This window comes from Herpailurus yagouaroundi, unplaced genomic scaffold (assembly GCF_014898765.1).
Source record: "Herpailurus yagouaroundi ecotype Mexico unplaced genomic scaffold, PumYag 28, whole genome shotgun sequence".
NCBI classification, from domain to species: domain Eukaryota; kingdom Metazoa; phylum Chordata; class Mammalia; order Carnivora; family Felidae; genus Herpailurus; species Herpailurus yagouaroundi.
In genome coordinates, this window is record NW_024412376.1 from 128,268,468 (window position 1) to 128,287,798 (window position 19,331).

Consider the following 19,331-nt stretch of genomic DNA (forward strand, 5'->3'; position numbering starts at 1 on the left):
TTGTCACTAGGTCCTTTGCAGAAATTCTTAATATCTGTGGAGATGAAATAATCTTTATCTAGCTGGATTAGTTGAGATTAAAGATTATATCTCAAACCTAGGACTACAGGACAGTTTTCTGTAGTGTACTCAGCCCCTGTAGGATTGTGGTAAGGATCAAATGAATTTCCTTGAATGAGCTTCCTCAAAAGAACTATTGTGCTTTTTCCCAAATAACTATGTTTGCTGGAAGTTAGAAAATTTAATCTGGTAACTACAGAGAAAGCACTTAAAGTTTGGGGGCAGATGAACACTGACTCAATCTGTAGCTCTGTCAATTGCCAGTTAAAGGGCCTTGGACATATTAGTTAGTCTTGTGAGCCCATGGTTTACTCATTTCTATGATGAGGGTGATTATACCCCCTTTATAGGCTGTGTTTGTGTGTATTCGACAGAATGATTTATGCAAAGTGCCCATACATGGTTTCCCCTACCTGGTGCACAGTAACTTCTCCATATATAATAACTTAGTATTATTGATATGGTAGTCCAAGATGATATGTGACTTTCTGGGAGTATATAAACTTCATCACCTCCTTTAGAGATGCAAGATTTGCAATTTTTTTTTCTCATTCTTCTCACCTTCTAAACCTGATTAGTGATATTGAGCATCATTTAATGTGTCTGTTGGACATCTATATGTCTTCTTTGGGAAAATATCCATCAGGTCCTCTGCCCATTTTTTAATTGGATTTTTTTTTTTTTTTTGGTGTTCAGTTGTGTAAGTTCTTTATGTATTTTGGATATTGACCCCTTATCTGATGTATTATTCGCAAATATCTTCTCCCATTCAGTAAGTTTCCTTTTTGTTTTGTTGATGGTTTCTGTCACTGTGCAAAAGCTTTTTATTTTGGTGTGGTCCCAATAGTTTAATTTTGCATTCATTTCCCTTGCCTCAGGAGACATATCAAGGAAAATGTTTATATGGCTGATATTGGAGAAATTAGTATGTTTGCTTCTAGGAATTTTATTGTTTCAGGTCTCACATTTAGGTCTTTAATCCATTTTGGGTTTATTTTTGTGTATAGTGTAAGAAAGTGGTCTAGTTTCATTCTTTTGCATTTATCTGTCCTGTATTCCCAACAGTATTTGTTGAAGAGACTTTTCTCCATTATATATTCTTGCCTCCTTTGTCGTAAATTAATTGACCATAAAATTGTGGGTTTATTTCTAGACTCTCTGTGTCTATTCTTTGTGCTGCTGCTGTACTGTTTTGGTTACTGAAGCTTTGTAATATATCGTGAGGTCTGGGATTGTGGTACCTCTGCTTTGTTCTCATTTCTCAAGATTTCTTTGGCTATTTGAGGTCTTCTGTGGGTCCATGTAAATTTTAGTATCATTTGTTCTGGCTCTGTGAAAAATGTCTTGGTATTTTGATAGAGACTGTATTGAATCTATAGATCGCTTTGAGGGGTATGGACATTTTAACAATATTAATTCTTCCACCTATCGGTGTGAAACATTGTTCCCTTTGCTGGTGTTATCTTCAGTTCTTTCATCAATGTTTTATAGTTTTCAGAGTACAAGTCTGTCACCTCCTTGGTTAAATTTATTCCTAGGTATTTTATTGTTTTCGGTGCAATTATAAATGGAATTGTTTTCTTAATTTCTCTTTCTGCTATTTTGTTATTAATGTATAACAATACGGCTGATTTATGAGGACTAATTTTGTATCCTTCAACTTTTCTGACTTGACTTATTACTTGTAATAGTTTTTTGGTGGACTCTTTAGGATTTTCTTATATAGTACCAGGTCATCTGCAGATAGCAACAGTTTAACTTCTACCTTGCTAATATGGATGCTTCTTATTTCTTTTTCTTTTCTGATTGCTGTGGCTAGGATTTCCAGTATTACGTTCAATAATAGTAGTGAGGGTGGATATCTTTGTCTTGTTCCTGATCTTGTAGGAAAAACTCTCAGTTTTTTTTTAATCATTGAATAGGTTGTTGGCTGTGGGTTTTTTATATATGCCCTTTATTATGTTGAAGTATGTTGATTACTGGAATGATTAAAAAAATATTTGCTATACTAGAATTATAAAGCCTCTCCCTCATCACCAAATTTATACTCACAATTCCTACTACTGCACATCATTATATTGCTACACCATTTCTGAGTTAGATTTTACTGATAATGTTTTAATAAGAAATTAAAATTTGTCTGCTTCTAATGTAATTTTGGGGAGCTTACTGTATTCTTAAATGTGTTATTTTATAAGACAGCATGGGCCAATCTCCTATGTAAATGCAACCCTGAAGTCATCTTGAAAGCTGTTAGAAAATATAATTTGTTTTAAAACCATTTTTGGGGGGCTCCTGGGTGGTTCAGTCAGTTGAGCATCTGACTCTTGGTTTTGGCTCAGGTCATAGACCTAGGGTTGTGAGATCAAGCTCCAGATCAGGTTCTGTGCTGACAGTGCGGAGCCTGCTTGGGATTATCTCTCCCCCCTCCTCTCTCTGCCACTTCCCCACTCTCTCTCTCTGTCTCTCAAAACAAATAAATAGACTTAACTTTTTTTTTGAAGTATTCATAAATTATATAAATAAGCATAAGCTTATTGTATTAATTTTTTCTAAGTGGAAAGTAATTACCTACGGCTAATTTATTTTATTAAAGATTTTTTCTATGTCCCAAGAACTCTATTATGTCACATTTGGGAATAAATGGAAATATTACAGATTAACATTTTTTAATAATTATAATTTTAAAATTTTATACAGGTCAGTAGTCAAATAAATACACTTTGTTGCTATTACCAAGTAAATATCCTGAAAGCCATTTGCCACTTGCTTCCCTGATTGTACCAACTAACTTGGAAGCAGCAGTCTTTTCAGCCATACCAGTGTTGACTACATGGCTGTTCAGATGGTCAGTTGTGTCTGTTTGCTTTTCAACTTCAGGCAACACAGTTGATGTTGTCTGCTTTTCAGCATTAGACATAAAAGATTAAATGGTAAGTAAGCTTCCATTTTATGAGCCAAAATGGCCCCAAATGTGGGTGAGATATAGTCGAATAACTCATATTATTTTTATTTTACAAAGACATAAAGCTAGACAATCCGGCCATGATAGCTCGGCTCTTTGTGATTCTGTCCTGTCACATCACTGATGGTGTCTCAAGCACACATATTTTATGAAGCTCAGTGGAATCATTTGTTTACTTTTCTCCTCAAAAGCTCATTGGTATTACGTGGCTGTGACTAGAATTTAGATTTAATCTTTTTGATTCAATTCATTTGAAGATCCATATGTAAGGTGTCATTTCATGATGTACAAAAATCAAAACAGCTGCAAAAATAATTTAACAATTGCAAGTTTCTTGTGTGATTCGTTAATCCTCTATTCCATGGGCCCTGGTAAATATGCCAAGTATTAATGAGAATCAGGATCCTGTCAGTTAGAAGTTGAGTGGAATTTTATATTCCCTTTCAGGGGTGGTTGTGTGGTTTTACATTATTCACACTTATCTTAATTCAAGCTGTGTTTATCTGTTAGTATTTCCTTGTTCTTCTATATTAAGGGCGACCCCCTACTGCTGGCATATTAACAAGATCTGTACAGATTACACTTAATCTGTAGAGTTTTCATCCTTAGCAATTTTATTAACATTTTAAGCGCGTTTTCCTCTTACACGAGAATTATTTCGAGATTGAACAGCACGTGTAAAATTTGCTGACCCAATGGGGAGGAAATCATGTGAGCAAGACCGGCATGAGTTCTTGTATAATCTGTAGTTGGGAGTTAGGTAGTTGTGGTTTGCTCCCAACTTTGGTATTGACAGCTTTATTCCAAGCAGGACACTAAATTATCCCCTGCATGTGACTCATTTGTTTTTTCAAAAAATATTTGCTGACTGTACATACTGGGTATATAGCCGCAAACAAAATAGATCCTTGACCTCGCGGGACTTTTATTACAGTGAAGGGAAATAAGCAATAAGCAAATAAATAGATAATAAAAAAATTAAAATAAATAAATAAATAAATAGATAGATAGTAGTATATCACAGAGTGAAAAGTGCGATGGAAAAAAAATCCAGCAAGGAATTGGAGAGCTTTGGGAGAATGGGCTTTGGTGGCAAGATGTGTAATTTTAAGCAGAGCCTTGTTTAGGAGAACTTCACTGAGATCTGTGAGGATATGAGAATCTAGGAGATGAGGGAGACCTGGACATCTGTTGGTGTTTCCAATTTATTTATGCCTTTAGCAAGCATTTGTTGGCACCTACAATGTGCCAGGTGCATAGTTTGATGTTGGGGATGTGGAAATGAATAAAATACAGTTCTGCCTTCAAGGAACTCAGCATAATAGGGGACCAGACATGAAAACAATCAAATTGTACAATGCGATCAGTTCACAAAGTGTGGGGGTTACAGACAGACAAAGGAAGCCCTCTTTCCATCCTGCATTGTTAGAGAAGGCTTCTCCCAGGGAGGAAGCAACGGCTGAATTGGTTTTGCAGGATAAATAGAAGTTCGCCATGTGGACAAGGTAGAAAAAGAAGACGTTTCAGGTAGAGCAACTGTCTAGATCTAGGATATATTAGGGGAACTACAACTAGTTCAATTTTGCTAGGATATAAAGTGGGGAGAGAACAAACATATTTTAGGGAATTTTAAGAAGTAGAATTAATAGCACGTAGTGATTAGTTGCATATGAATGGTGAGGTTGAGGGTGAGGCAAAGGCTTTTGGGCTTGCAGACTTAGGTGGACGGTATTACCACCAAGAAAACCATGTATATCAAGGGAGAAGTCGTGGCTGTGGTGGGGGGGGGGGGGTTAGTGGATAGTGAGTTAATATTGGTGTAATGTCTTTACCTGGTTCGAGAAGTGCATGATAGTACTTTTCCTTTCAGAGGAGATAGAGCATTTTCTCTTCTGTAAGAGATGACATGATTCATATTTTCATCTAGTGGTTTGCTAGTAAACTGGCTCCCTGAACCAAAAAACGAAACAAAACAATCATTCATGGCACTGGCTGATTTCTGTGGTATAAATACTCCCAGATTTCAAGCTAATAATAGTTTAACAATCTAATCACACCCCACATTGTGTTTTATCCCTTGACAAGTGTTTGCTGAGCTCCCACTAGATACAGGGCACACAGCAGCATGCTGGCTATTTCTCATTGACCACTTCTTTTTTTTTTTTTTAAGTTTACTTATTTATTTGCAGAGAGAGCACGTGTAGGAGAGAAAGTCCCAAGCAGGCTCCGTGCTGTCAGCACAGAGCCTGAAGCAGGACTCAATCTCATGAACCTTGAGATTATGACCTGAGCCAAAATCAAGAGTTGGACACTTAACAGACTGAGCCACCCTGGCGCTCCCCTCTCATTTGCTTCTCGATGTCCACTTGCCACCATCCTCCACTTCACTCTTGTCCCCAGGGGGCTTTCAGTCATGCTACTTTCTCCCTTGCTGTGGGGCTCAGCCAGCGGGAGCCACCAACAGGACATCAGCATATGGGAAGAGTCAGGGTGTGTAGTAATCCCGTACTTCTTTCTTTGCCAGATTGCATGGTTGGCTTGCATTCCACCACAAGAATCTGTGGCTGGTACAGGAAGCCTTCTCCATATGGCTTTCTCTAAGTTCCAATGACTGCTCCTTCCCTTGTTCCTTAAGACTGGGATGCTAACAGTAACCTGTCCCAGCATACTGTACTACCCCTTGTTGATTTTTCTAAACCCTGCCAGCACCTTTGTTAAGTGGCTCTTTCACTAAACGCTCTGCAGTGATCCTACTTGCTTTCCCTCTGGAACCGTGGCTATTTCAAAGGAAAAATAAGACAGACATGGTCTTTGTTTTTAAAGAGCTTCAGACCAATGTGACCAAAAAACATCCTGACATTTCCCATTATTTCTCCTCTGATGTGGGACAATGACATAAAACATTCTCTTGTGCACTTCTCCATCTCCATAGCTAGTGGAGCTGGGAACCAAGGAAACCTCTTTCCTACCTCTGTCATACCCCATCTAAGCCATACCTCTTATGAGGTCTCTTGAGGCCAACAGAATGTGCTGGCATAGGAAGCTGATGAGGTTGGTTCATCAAAGAGAAAACAAGCCATCTGTTGTTTTTGTGTTTTCCAGCAGTGGTGATGAAATCATGCTCCTGTGTCATTTGTAGGTTTACTCCTATGTTACTTACCTGTGGCTCACGTCTGTGAGAAGAGACCAGCTAGGTGATGCATTTTGGAGCCCTGGCTGGAGTCATACTATCTGACTATGAGAACTCTTTTTTTTTAGTTTTCATGTTCCTCACAATGTAAAAGGAGGAAATAGGAGCCAATTATCTTGTAAGACATTTCCAGCATTAACATTCTTTTCATGCTAAGGTCTGCAGCTCTGGGAGCTGCCTGTGACGAAGACTCTGTGAACATTGTTGACGGAATAACTCACCCTAACAGAAAATTTAGGAATATGGTTTTCAAAAATGACTGTATGAGTCTCATCAATGAGTGGCACATCTAACTCAGTAGCAGTTTCTGACCAAGCGATATATCAAAGAAAAGTATATTATTTACATACTACTGCATAACAAATTACCACAAATCTAGCAGCTTAAAACAACGCACACCGAACTCTTTTCATGCCTAGCACAGCCATGGCTCATGGTCCCAAGAAACACTGAAAGCGTGTAGCAGCTCCAAAGCTTTGGATGCTGGATAAACTGACTGGTATGTTTGCCCCTCACCCATCTACTGGTCCCCATAAAATGAGAGAATGTCTCCCTCTTATTATTTTCCTAAGGAACAGACTTAAGTATGCCCTAACAGGAGATGAAGTAAAGAAGATCTGTACGTAGTGTTTTATGAAGATTGATGGCAAGGTCTGAACTGATATAACCTCCCCTGATGTTTTTATGGATGTCATCAGCATTGACAAGGCTGGGGAGAATTTCTGTCTAAATTTTCCTTGGTTTTAAAGACCTTCAGACCAATGTGACCAAAAAATACCCTGACATTCCCCATTATTTCTCTTCTGATGTGAGACAAGGGTGCCACCAAGAGTCGCTTTGCTGCTCATTGGATTATACCTGAGGAAGCCACATGTAGGTTATGCAAAGTGAGAAGCATGTTTTGTGGGGACAAAAGGAATCCCTCATCCGATGACCCATGATGCTTGCATGATCTGCTATCCTAATCCCCTCCTCAAGGTGAATGACCATTCAGAAACTGGAGACTGGAAAGACTGGAAAGTTTGACACTGGTAATCTATGTATGGTGACCAGAGGGTGCTAACCTGGGAAGAGTTGGTGTGATCACCAACAGAGAGAAACACCCTGATTTGCCAATGGCAACAGCTTTGCCACACGGCTGTGTCCGACATTTTTGTTATTAGCAAAGACAATAAACCATGGATTTCTCTTCCCTGTGGAGAGTACATCCATCTCACCATTGTTGAAGAGAGAGACAATAGACTGGCAGCCAAACAGAGTACTGGATAAAATTGTCTCTAGGTGATGTAATTAGAAATATTTATACTTTATGGCACAAAAATAGACACTTGGATCAATGGAACAGAATAGAGAACCCAGAAATGGACCCACAAACCTATGTCCAACTAATGTTTGACAAGCAGGAAAGAATATCCAATGGAATAAAAACAGTCTCTTCAGCAAGTGGTGCTGGGAAAACTGGACAGCGACATGCAGAAGAATGAACCTGGACCACTTTCTTACACCATACACAATAACAAACTCAAAATGGTTGAAAGACCTCAATGTAAGACAGGAAGCCATCAAAATCCTCGAGGATACAGCAGGCACAAACCTCTTTGATCTTGGCCGCAGCAACTTCTTACTCAACACGTCTCTGGAGGCAAGGGAAACAAAAGCAAAAAATGAACTATTAGGACCTTATCATAATACAAAGCTTCTGCACGGCAAAGGAAACAATCAGTAAAACTAAAAGGCAACCGACAAAATTGGAGAAGATATTTGCAAATGACATATCAGATGAAGGGTTAGTATCCAAAATTTATAAAGAACTTATCAAACTCAACACCCAAAAACAAATAATCCAGTGAAGAAATGGACAAAAGACATGAATAGACACTTCTCCAGAGAAGACATCCAGATGGCCAACCGACACATGAAAAAGTGCTCAACATCACTCATCATCAGGGAAATACAAATCAAAACCACAATGAGATATCACCTTACACATGTCAGAATGGCTCACATTAACAACTCAGGCAAAAACAGATGTTGGCAAGGATGCAGAGAAAGAGGATCTCTTTTGCACTGCTGGTGGGAATGCAAGCTGGTGCAACCACTCTGGAAAACAGTATGGATGTTCCTCAAAAAATTAAAAATAGAACTACCCTATGACCCAGCAATTGCACTACTAGGTATTTATCCAAGGGATACAGGTGTGCTGTTTTGAAGGACACATGCACCCCCATGTTTATAGCAGCACTATCGACAATAACCAAAGAATGGAAAGAGCCCAAATGTCCATTGATAGATGAATGGATAAAGAAGATGTGGTATGTGTGTATATATATATATATATATATATATATATATATGTGTGTGTGTGTGTGTGTGTGTATACACACACACATATATACGTGTATATATACATGCGTATACATACACGTGTATATATACATGCGTATATATACACGTGTATATATACATGCGTATACATACACATGTATATATACGCATATATATACACGTGTATAGATACACATACGTGTATATATGTATGTGTATATATATATGCACAATGGAGTATTACTCAGCAATCAAAAAGAATGAAATCTTGCCATTTGCAACTACGTGGATGGAACTGGAGGGTATTATGCTAAGTGAAATTAGTCAGAGAAAGACAAATATCATAGGACTTCAACCATATGAAGACTCTAAGACAGAACTGATGAACATAAGGGAAGGGAAGGGAAGCAAATATAATATAAAAACAAGGAAGGGGACAAACATAAGAGACTCTTAAATATGGAGAACAAACAGAGGGTTACTGAAGGGGTTGTGGGAGGGGGGATGGGCTAAATGGGTAAGGGGCATTAAGGAATCTACTCCTGAAATCATTGTTGCACTATATGCTAACTAATTGGGATATAAATTTAAAAAATAAAATAAAATCTACTGGAAAAAAGAAATCTTTATACTTTATTAATAATACAGCAGAAAGAAAGAAAGAAAGAAAGAAAGAAAGAAAGAAAGAAAGAAAAAGAAAGAGAACATTACACATCTATTATCTCACAGTTTCTGGTGTCTGTAACCTGGGAATGACTTACCTGGATCCTCTGCTTTAGGGTCTGTCATATGGGTACAATCAAGGTATTGGCCAGGGCTGGGGTCTTATTTGAATCATACAATTGGAAGAATTTCAGTTCCTCAAGAGTTATTGGACTGATGACCTATTTCTAGCTGGCTGTTGGCCAGAGGTCACTCTTAAATTTTTTTTTTTTAATATTTATTTATTTTTGAGAGAGAGACAGAGCATGAGTGGGGGAGGAGCAGAGAGAGAGGGAGACAGAATCAGAAGCAGGCTCCAGGTCCTGAACTGTCAGCACAGGGTCCAACGTGGGGCTCGAACCCACGAACCATGAGATCACAACCTGAGCTGAAGTCGGATGCTCAACCGGCTGAGCCACCCAGGCACCCCCAGAGGTCACTCTTAAGTTCTTGTCATGTGAGCCCCCCAATATGGCAACTTGCTTCACCAAACCCAATAAGGAAGAGTGTGCTAGCAATAGAGAAGTCATAATCTTATGTACCGTAATGATGGAATGACATCCCAATACCTTGTATTGGTTGCAAGAAGAGTCTCAAGGGGAGGGAGGGGCTTACACAGGCATGAATAACAGGAGGTAAGGATCATTAGGGACCATCTCAGAGTCTGCCTGTCACAGAGACTCTTTTTTTTTTAAAATGGTAAAAGAGTTTTAAATCCTAAGCTCTTCTAATATATTGAAAGGTTGGTTTCTTTGCCAAAAATAAAAAGTGGCAACAAAATGCAATGTTAGATCCCGAATGGAGGTCTTGGGAAGATTGGAATAGAGTTCTTCGTTAAAGGTATTGTACCAATATTAATTTTCTGGTTCTGATGATTATACTGTAGTTATATAAGATGTTTGCCTTGGGGGAGCCTGGATGAAGGATATATGGAAACTTTTTGTAATATTCCTATAACTTGTCTGTACGTCAAAAAGTAGGCCAAAGTAAAGAAATTGAAAAAATAAATGATTTGTCAAATTTAAAACCCATAGCTATATAAGCTTACTTTGTGACCTTGTTCAGGAACTTTAAAATTTATCTCTTTATCAGAACTTTTTTTTTTTTTTTTTTTTTTTTTTTTTTTTTTTTTTTTTGCAAATAACATGTATAGATTTGGGGAGACATGAGATGTTGGTTAAAGGGCACGGTAAAAAAAAATTAAAAAAACTGTAAATAAAGCTAACAATTTTGGTAGATAAATTCACTAAAAATTATATTGGTAAAATCTCCCATTTTTTAGGTAAATTATTTTAGAATGTCCCTGCTCGTGAAAATAAAAGCTTCACTATCATTATATAGTGGAATTATTTATGTAGTTCTTTATATGTCTTTGTTTCAACAAATAGTTACAGAGGTGATGCAACAGGTTTTCTGCTTGAACTTTAGTTGAAATGTGTTAGGGACTTGGGCACAACACAAGTGCTTCCCACATCAATTTAAAATAATCGCCCGTGCTAAAATAGTATTCTCATAGCCAAATCTGACTCTTCGCCTGTGCGGTGCACTGTTTTCAGATGTCAGTCTGCTTACTGCTTGGGTATAGACACTCCTAATCCAAAATAGTGTGGCCTGTCTCACCACACTGTTCCATGTGATGAAAAGCCAAATACTTCAAGCCCTCATAGGCAGTTGGATTTCATGCAAAGCAAGAACAAATGGCTCCTCGTTTTGCTCCCTGTTTAAAAGGGCTGCTTGTTATAAATACTCATCACCATTTCACATGTCCTGCTCTAACAGGTCTCTGTCGGTTACCCCTCTTAAGAGAGCTATTTGGAAACACTCTAGACATTTTTCTCAAGTCCTATTTTTAGAACGGAAGGCCTAATGGTATTTTAATGTCTCTATATATTCCCAGAACAAATCTTAAGGAAAAAAAAATGTCTGTTACCTTTCGAAATTTAGCAAAGCTGGTAGGTTTAGCACTGCTCCTCTGAGAAGTATTGTGTTAAAGAATGAATTTTGATTTATAGAATGTTAGTAGGAAAAGGACCATGAGAAACCAGCCCTTCCAAACCCCTCACTTTTCGAATGAGGAAAGTGTGAGTCTTTGTGTGAGTGAATTGTTGGCCCAGGATCAGACAGTAAGAAGTGGCTCTGTGGAAGTTTTAGAGTGGTAGACGTATGCTTTCCTACAGAAAACGATCTTGATCAGAGTCCGTAACGGTCTTATCTGAGGTAAGACTCGGCTTTAGAACATGAAAACAATCTGCTAGGTGCTTGCGTGAAATTTTAATGCTCTTCTACAAGATTCTGAGAATAGATGTTGAGTCATCCAAAAATACTCGGGCTCAGAAGTGAGGAAAAGTCCGTGAACCTCTCGAGAGAATTGGGCTCTGCGTGTTTGACAGCTTTGCATGGATCTCCCCCACCCCACTCTATTGGATGAATGTTTCCCTGGTAAATGGCACCTGGCATTCCATCAACTAGCGATTCCTTTGCTCCAACCATCTTCTAATGATGCAAAAACCTTGGGAAGGTTAAGTGTCCCTCGGTTATTATGAATTACTCTGTGCTATTTTCATCTCTTTTCTTCTTTGGCAGCCTAATTGGGATCTGATCATTTGAGGAATGTAGTTTTGATTGTAGGAAGGGAAGGAAATGTTTAAGAGTGAGTAATGGTCTGGGGGGGGGGCGGTTATCTAAGTGGGATGCTGGAGTGAGGGTGGCCAGGATCATGTCAGAAACTGGGAAGGTCAGGAACTAGAAGGCAAAGAAAGAATGCTGAAGACAAGCCTGGCTTGCTTGTACCATGACTGTGGGCTGTCTCACACCTGGAAAAGAAAGAGAAATCACTTTACCCTTCCTTTGTGTTCCTTAGACCCTTGGGCAAATACCGATTCATTGCAAGTTAACTAGGAGTTTGTGGAGTGAAGGGAGAGCCCAACCCCGTGTATACGGCTGGTCCACTCAAAGTGTATACAAGCATACCTTGTTTAATTGCACTTTCCATTATTGTGCTTCACAGATGTTTCATGTTTTGCAAATTGGAGGTTTGTGGCAACTCTGTGTTGAGCAAGTCTATCAGCGCCATTTTTCCAACAGCATTTGCTCACTTCATGTCTCTATGTCTCATTTGGTAATTCTTGAAGTATTTCACATTTTTTTATTGTTACTATATTTGTTATGATGATCTGTGATCAGTGATCTTTGATGTACTATTGTATTTGTTTTCGAGGGTCATGAGCCACACCCATATAAGAGAACGAATTTAGTAAGTGTTGTGTGGGTTCTGACTGCTCCACAAGCTGGCCATTCCCCTGTCTCTCTCCCTCTCCTCAGTTCTCCCTTTTCCATGAGATGCAACAATATTAAAATCAGGCCCATGAATAACCCTACAATGACCTGTAAGTGTTCAAGTGAAAGGAAGAGCCATGTGTCTCACGTGAAATCAAAAGCTAGAAATGATTAAGCTCAGTGAGGAAGGTGTAGCAAAAGCTAAGAGAGGCCGAAAGCTAGGCCTCTTGTGCGAAACACCCAAATTGTGAATGCAAAGGAAAAGTGCTAAGGAAATTAAAAGTGCCACTCCAGTGAACACATGAATGATAAGAAAGCTAAACAGCCTTGTTGCTGATAGGGAGAAGGTTTGAGAGGTCTGGATAGAAGATCAAACCAGCCACAACATTCCCATGAGCCAAAGCCTCACCCAGAGCAAGGCCCTAACTCTCTTCAATTCTGTGAAGGCTGAGAGAAGTAGAAAAGCTGCAAAAGAAAAGGGCGAGGTTAGCAGAAGTTGGTTCATGAGGTTTAAGAAAAGAAGCCATCTCTAGAACATAAAGGTGCAAGGGGAGGCAGCAAGTGCTGACGTAGAAGCTGCAGCAAGTTACCCAGAGATCTAGGTTAGGTACTTAATGAAGGTGGCTGCACTAAACAACAGATTTTCAGCATAAATGAAACAGCGTTCTATTGGAAGAAAATGCCACCTAGGACTTTCATAGTTAGAGAGGAAAAGTCAAGGCCTGGCTTCAAAACTTTAAAGGACAGGCTGACTCTATTAGGGGCTAAGGCAGTGGTTGACTTGGAATGGAAGCCAGTGTTTCTACACTCTTCCAAATTCTCTAGAGCCCTTATGAATTATGCCAAATCTACTCTACTTGTGCTCTATAGATGGAACGCAAAGCCTGGATAATAGCACATCTGTTTACAACCATGATTTACTGAATATTTTAAACTAGATCTACTGCTCAGAAAAAAAAAAAAAATCTTTCAAAATATTGCTGCTCATTGACAATGCACCTAGTCACCCAAGAGCTCTGATGGAGATGAACAATGAGGTTAATGTTGTTTTCATGCCTGTTAACACAGCATCCATTCTGTAGCCCATGGGTCAAGGAGTAATTTTAATTTTGAAGTCTTTACTATTTAAGAAATGTGTTTTGTAAGGCTATAGCTGCCATAGATAGTGATTCCTTTGATGGATCTGGGAAGAGTAAATCAAAACCTTCTGGATCGGGGGCGCCTGGGTGGCGCAGTCGGTTAAGCGTCCGACTTCAGCCAGGTCACGATCTCGCGGCCCATGAGTTCGAGCCCCGTGTCAGGCTCTGGGCTGATGGCTCGGAGCCTGGAGCCTGTTTCCGATTCTGTGTCTCCCTCTCTCTCTGCCCCTCCCCCGTTCATGCTCTGTCTCTCTCTGTCCCAAAAATGAATAAAAAACGTTGAAAAAAAAAATTAAAAAAAAAAAAAAACAAAAAAACCTTCTGGATCGGATTAACCATTCAAATGCCTTAAAGACATTTGTGATTCGTGGGAAGTGGCCAAAATATTAACATTAAGAGGAGCTTGGAAGAAGTTGATTCCTAGCCTCATGGATAACTGGGAGGGGTTCAGGACTTCAGTGGAGGAAGTCACTGCAAATGTGGTGGAAATAGTAAGAGAACTAGAACGACAAGTGGGGCCTGACGATGTGACCGAATTGCTGCAATCTCAGGACAAAACATGAACAGATGACGGGCTGCTTCTTATGGATGAGCAAAGAAAGTGGTATCTGGAGTTGGAATCTACTCCTGGGAAGATGCTGCGAAAATTATTGAAATGACAACAAGAATTTAGAATACTACATAAGTTTAGTTTATAAAGCAGCAGCAAGGTTTGAGAAGATTGATTCCAATTTTGAAAGTTCTACTGTGGGTAAGATGCTATCACACAGCATCATGTGCTACAGAGGAATTGTTCATGAAAGGAAGAATCCGTGGATGAGGCAAACTGCATTGTTGTCTTATATTAAGAAATTGCTACAGCCACCCCGACCTTCAGCAACCACCACCTGCACCCCAGCAGCAGGACCCTGTACCCCAGGGTCCTGATGAGTCAGCGGCAAGACCCTGCACCCCAGCAGAAAGATTATAACTCGCTGAAAGCTCAGATGATGAGTAGCATTTTTTAGCAATAAAGTATTTTTTTAATTAAGGTATGGACACCACTTTTTTAGACATGATGCTATTGCACACCGAATAGACTATAGTGTAGTGTTAACATAACTTTTATAAATGCAATGGGAAACCAAAAAATGCATTTGATTTGCTTTGTTGTGACTTCACTTTATTGTGGTGGCCTGGAGCCTGTATCAAGTTTTGAACTAACCTTGAGTGGTGCTTTTGGAACATGCGTTCTTGAAGTATAGACTCACATAAATAGAGTTTAGCTGAGCGTGTCCTGGGATCAGTCTGCCTGGGTCTGAATCTTGGCTCTGACACTCACTTACCTCAGTGATCTTGGGCAAGTCTCTTCTTATTTTTCCTGTGCTTCAACTTTTTTATTTGTATATTTGGGGCCATAATGAGAAATGAATGAGTTAATGCACATGAAGCACTTAGAACCTAGCAAAGTGTCGCAAAGGAATCGCGTAAGAATTCTGTGTTTTCCAGATTTCCTCAACCATGTCCTTTGGTTTTATTTGAGAAAATACAGTCTCTAACTTCTCTGGAATATGATTTTAAAATGCTATTTAAGTGATGCTTTCTCAAGTCCTCTAAACATCTAATGTATTTCACAATGGCAGTCAAGTGTCTTCTTTATACCAAGAAACTTGCCTGAACCGATTCATAATTTTATGTCCGAAACCTAATCTTTCAAATGCAAAACCTCTTTTTCTGCATCTTCATTAATAAATTTAGTTACATTTTAATGTAGGTAGATAATTATATGGAGATCAGGATTCTAAAAGATACTCAGTTGTTTTTTTTTTTTATTTTTTTAACGTTTATTTATTTTTGAGACAGAGAGAGACAAAGCATGAACGGGGGAGGGGCAAAGAGAGAGGGAGACACAGAATCAGAAGCAGGCTCCAGGCTCTGAGCCATCAGCCCAGAGCCCAACGCGGGGCTCGAACTCACGGACCGTGAGATCGTGACCTGAGCTGAAGTCGGAGGCTTAACCGACTGAGCCACCCAGGCGCCCCTAAAAGATACTCAGTTTTAAGACAAATTCCTGACAGGAAGGCCAAAAGCATTTGCATCTGAGTGTAATTGTTGAGGACCCCGTTTCCATACTTTTATTGTTCTTTTTAAAGTTTATTTATTTGGGGGGAGACAGAGTTTGAGCAAGGGAGGGTCAGAGAGTGAGGGAGAATCCCAAGTAGGCTCCGTGCTGTTAGCACAGAATCCAAAATGGGTCTTGAACTCACGAACCAACCGTGATATCATGACCTGAGCCAAAAATCAAGAGTCGGACACTCAACTGACTGAGCCACCCAGGCGGCCCCATATTTTTATATATAATAAGATCTCTCTCCCGAGATTCTTTTATAGATTCTATCAGACTCTATCACTCTATCAGTGGCTGGTACATCCCATTATGTTTCTGCAATCCATAGAAGTATCAATGGGGAATTTTAATGTTCTTGTTTCATCAAAGGATTTTTAAAGCTGAATTATTCCATCCTTATGTGAGAATAGACAATATGGAAGAGTAGATAGAGCATGAACTGAAATTTCAAACACCTGGATTCTCTTCCCGCTTCTGCCATTAAGAAGATTGTGCTCTTGAGCGTGTCTCAGAATCTTCTTAGACCCATCTCCAATAAGGGTTTGAACCAGATATTGTTTAAGGTTGTCACAGTGTGTGCTTTGCCTTGACTGACATGTATATTTTTTTCCCCAGTTTCCTTGAAACCACTTGAAATGGCTTAGCCTGATCACCAGCCAGGGTGAGAGATAGATACATTTTATTGCTGCAAAGTAGGAAATGCCACCTGTGTCTGGAAGGGAACAAGTCCCTGGCCTTCGTGTTGTAGCATTCTGATCCAGAAGTGTTCGATTGCCTGGCGGTTGAGTAGAGACAGGCTCCCAGAGCATCATTACCCTTACCAACAGCAGACAGTTGTTTGTATTTTTCTGTTTTGCCAAAGATAAAAGAGAAATCTGAGAAGATAAATAACTTTCAAAACCGAAGATAAATAGTTTCTTACTGTAGACAAATAACTGAGTTTCCACTTGTCTCTGCTTTTTTTCTGGGGAGGCTGTGGAGGTTAAGGCACAGCTTTCTGTCTGCCTCTCAAAGATACTTTTAATTTCTCAAAGGGAAGATGAAGAAATGAGATTAACCTATTTTGTGACCTACTTCTGCTTTTCCAATTTGGGGCCTTCATTTCTATGTTAATTTACTCCATTTGAGATTAACTAGAGCTCCTTTTTTTTTTTTTTTTTTTTTTTTGACAGTTTTACTTCAGCACACAAAATTGAGGGGAAAAAATCATTTGGGATAAATACTTCTACAAGACATAGTGAGCTGATATGTTATGGAACTAGCTTCTTGTCCCTAGAATCATGATAATAGGGTGGCTGAAATCCTTGTTTTAGGACTTAATGTGGAAATTTAAATTGTTGACTACACTAAATATAGATTAAGATGATATCTCAGCACTGGCGGCCAGCTTTTCTTTAATTTCATTGTTATTTCAGGAAGTAGTCTATAAAAACATTAATTTTCATCTTTCTTTCCTTCTAGTCATGGACTCCTGCCCTGTAGGTCCTTCTGTGAGGCTGCAAAAGAGGGCTGTGAATCAGTCCTAGGGATGGTGAATGCCTCCTGGCCGGATTTCCTCACATGCTCCCAGTTTAGAGTCCAAAACGGAAGCAGCAACGTCAGCAGGATTTGCTTCTCACCACAACAGGAGAAAGGAAAGCAATGTAGGTGTCTGTGTTTCATTTCATTAAACAAAATTTTATTGAAAAATACTATTCATACAAGCACGTATACAAATAATATATACTTCAATATATTTTATGAAAGTGATCAGATCCTTATAAGCAGCACCCAGATTAAGAAATAGATCACACCAAACTTATACATAAATGTTCATAAGTGGCATTGTTTATGGTAACCCAAAAGTGGAAACAACCCAAATGTTTTTCAACTAATGTATGGATTTTAAAAAAAAATAGTATATTCAGGGGCACCTGCGTGGCTCAGTCGGTTGGGCGACCGACTTCGGCTCAGGTCATGATCTCGCACTCCGTGAGTTCGAGCCCCGCGTCGGGCTCTGTGCTGACAGCTCAGAGCCTGGAGCCTGTTTCAGATTCTGTGTCTCCCTCTCTCTCTGACCCTCCCCTGTTCATGCTCTCTCTCTGTCTCAAAAATAAATAAACGTAAAAAAAAAAATTAAAAAAAATAGTATATTCATACAGTGGAATAGTAATTGACAGTAACAATGCACGAAGTAGGGGCGCCTGGGTGGCGCAGTCGGTTAAGCGTCCAACTTCAGCCAGGTCACGATCTCGCGGTCCGTGAGTTCGAGCCCCGCGTCAGGCTCTGGGCTGATGGCTCAGAGCCTGGAGCCCGTTTCCGATTCTGTGTCTCCCTCTCTCTCTGCCCCTCCCCCGTTCATGCTCTGTCTCTCTCTGTCCCAAAAATAAATAAACGTTGAAAAAAAAATTAAAAAAAAAAATGCACGAAGTACTGATACATGCTACAACACGGATTAACCTTGAAAATATTAGGTAAGTGGAAGAAGCAAATCACAAAAGGTCCAGCATCCCAGAAAATCTCTCAAGCCCCCTTTCAGTCGTCTGAAAGAAACCCAAAAGTAACCTCTCTTCTAAGAGAAGCAATCTAAGGTGACTTCTGCCATCTTAGATAGGCTTGCCTACTTTTGAGATTCATGTCATTGGAATTGAGCAGGATGGACTCCTTTTGTATCTAGCTTCATTTGCTCAACATTATGTTTGAGAGATTCGTTATGTTTTCACCTTTGTGGTTCCTTCATTCTCATTGTTGTATAGTATTCTAATATATGGTTATATCCCAATATATTTTTTCTATTCAGTTGTTGATAAATGTTTGAGTTGTTTCTAACTATTATGAATAGTGATGCCATGACTATTCTTGTACATGTCTTTGAACATGCTCATATGTTTATTCAGCAGAGTTTTTTAAAGTGGTTGTACCCATTCATCCTCCTACCAGCTATGTTTAAAAGTTGCAGTTGCCCCAAATCCTCCCCAGCACTTGTTGCTGTCTTTTTCATTTTAGCAATTCTCATGGTGCTGTGATCTTTTGTGGTTTTAAGTTGCATTTTCCTGATGAGTTAGATTGATTTTTCTGAAACTTTTAGTTGTGTGAATATTCCTTTTTGTGAAGTGTCTGTCCAAGTATTTTGTCCAATCTTTGATTGGGAAGTCTCCCTTTTTGTTCTTGATTTGCATTTCGTTATGCATTCTGGATATGTCAACTCTTGGGAATATGTATTGTGACTATCTCCCACTTGGTTGGCTTGCTTTTCTTATTAGTGTCTATTGTGGAATAGAAGGTTGTAATTTTTTTTTTTAATTTTTTTTTTCAACGTTTATTTATTTTTGGGACAGAGAGAGACAGAGCATGAACAGGGGAAGGGCAGAGAGAGAGAGGGAGACACAGAATCGGAAACAGGCTCCAGGCTCTGAGCCATCAGCCCAGAGCCCGATGCGGGGCTGCAACTCACGGACCGCGAGATCGCGACCTGGCTGAAGTCGGACGCTTAACCGACTGCGCCACCCAGGCACCCCTAGAAGGTTGTAATTTTTTTTTTAATTTTTTTTTTCTATTTATTTTTGGGACAGAGAGAGACAGAGCATG

At 39.4% G+C, this 19,331-nt stretch overlaps 1 protein-coding gene, 1 long non-coding RNA gene and 1 pseudogene across 2 annotated transcripts in view; all 3 read left to right on the forward strand.

The window, feature by feature from the left end:
- The window catches only part of CORIN (corin, serine peptidase), a 262,182-nt gene that overhangs the window by 84,268 nt on the left and 158,583 nt on the right, over nucleotides 1–19,331 (forward strand). The window contains 1 exon segment of the mRNA XM_040484427.1: nucleotides 17,226–17,407. Coding sequence (XP_040340361.1) covers nucleotides 17,226–17,407 — 182 coding nt within the window.
- LOC121036209 (40S ribosomal protein S4, X isoform-like) lies at nucleotides 6,642–7,588 on the forward strand (annotated as a pseudogene).
- The window catches only part of LOC121036215 (uncharacterized), a 1,655-nt gene continuing 999 nt past the window's right edge, over nucleotides 18,676–19,331 (forward strand). The window contains exon 1 of the long non-coding RNA XR_005793282.1: nucleotides 18,676–19,026. This is a non-coding gene — a long non-coding RNA (uncharacterized LOC121036215). The remainder of the gene's footprint in view (nucleotides 19,027–19,331) is intronic.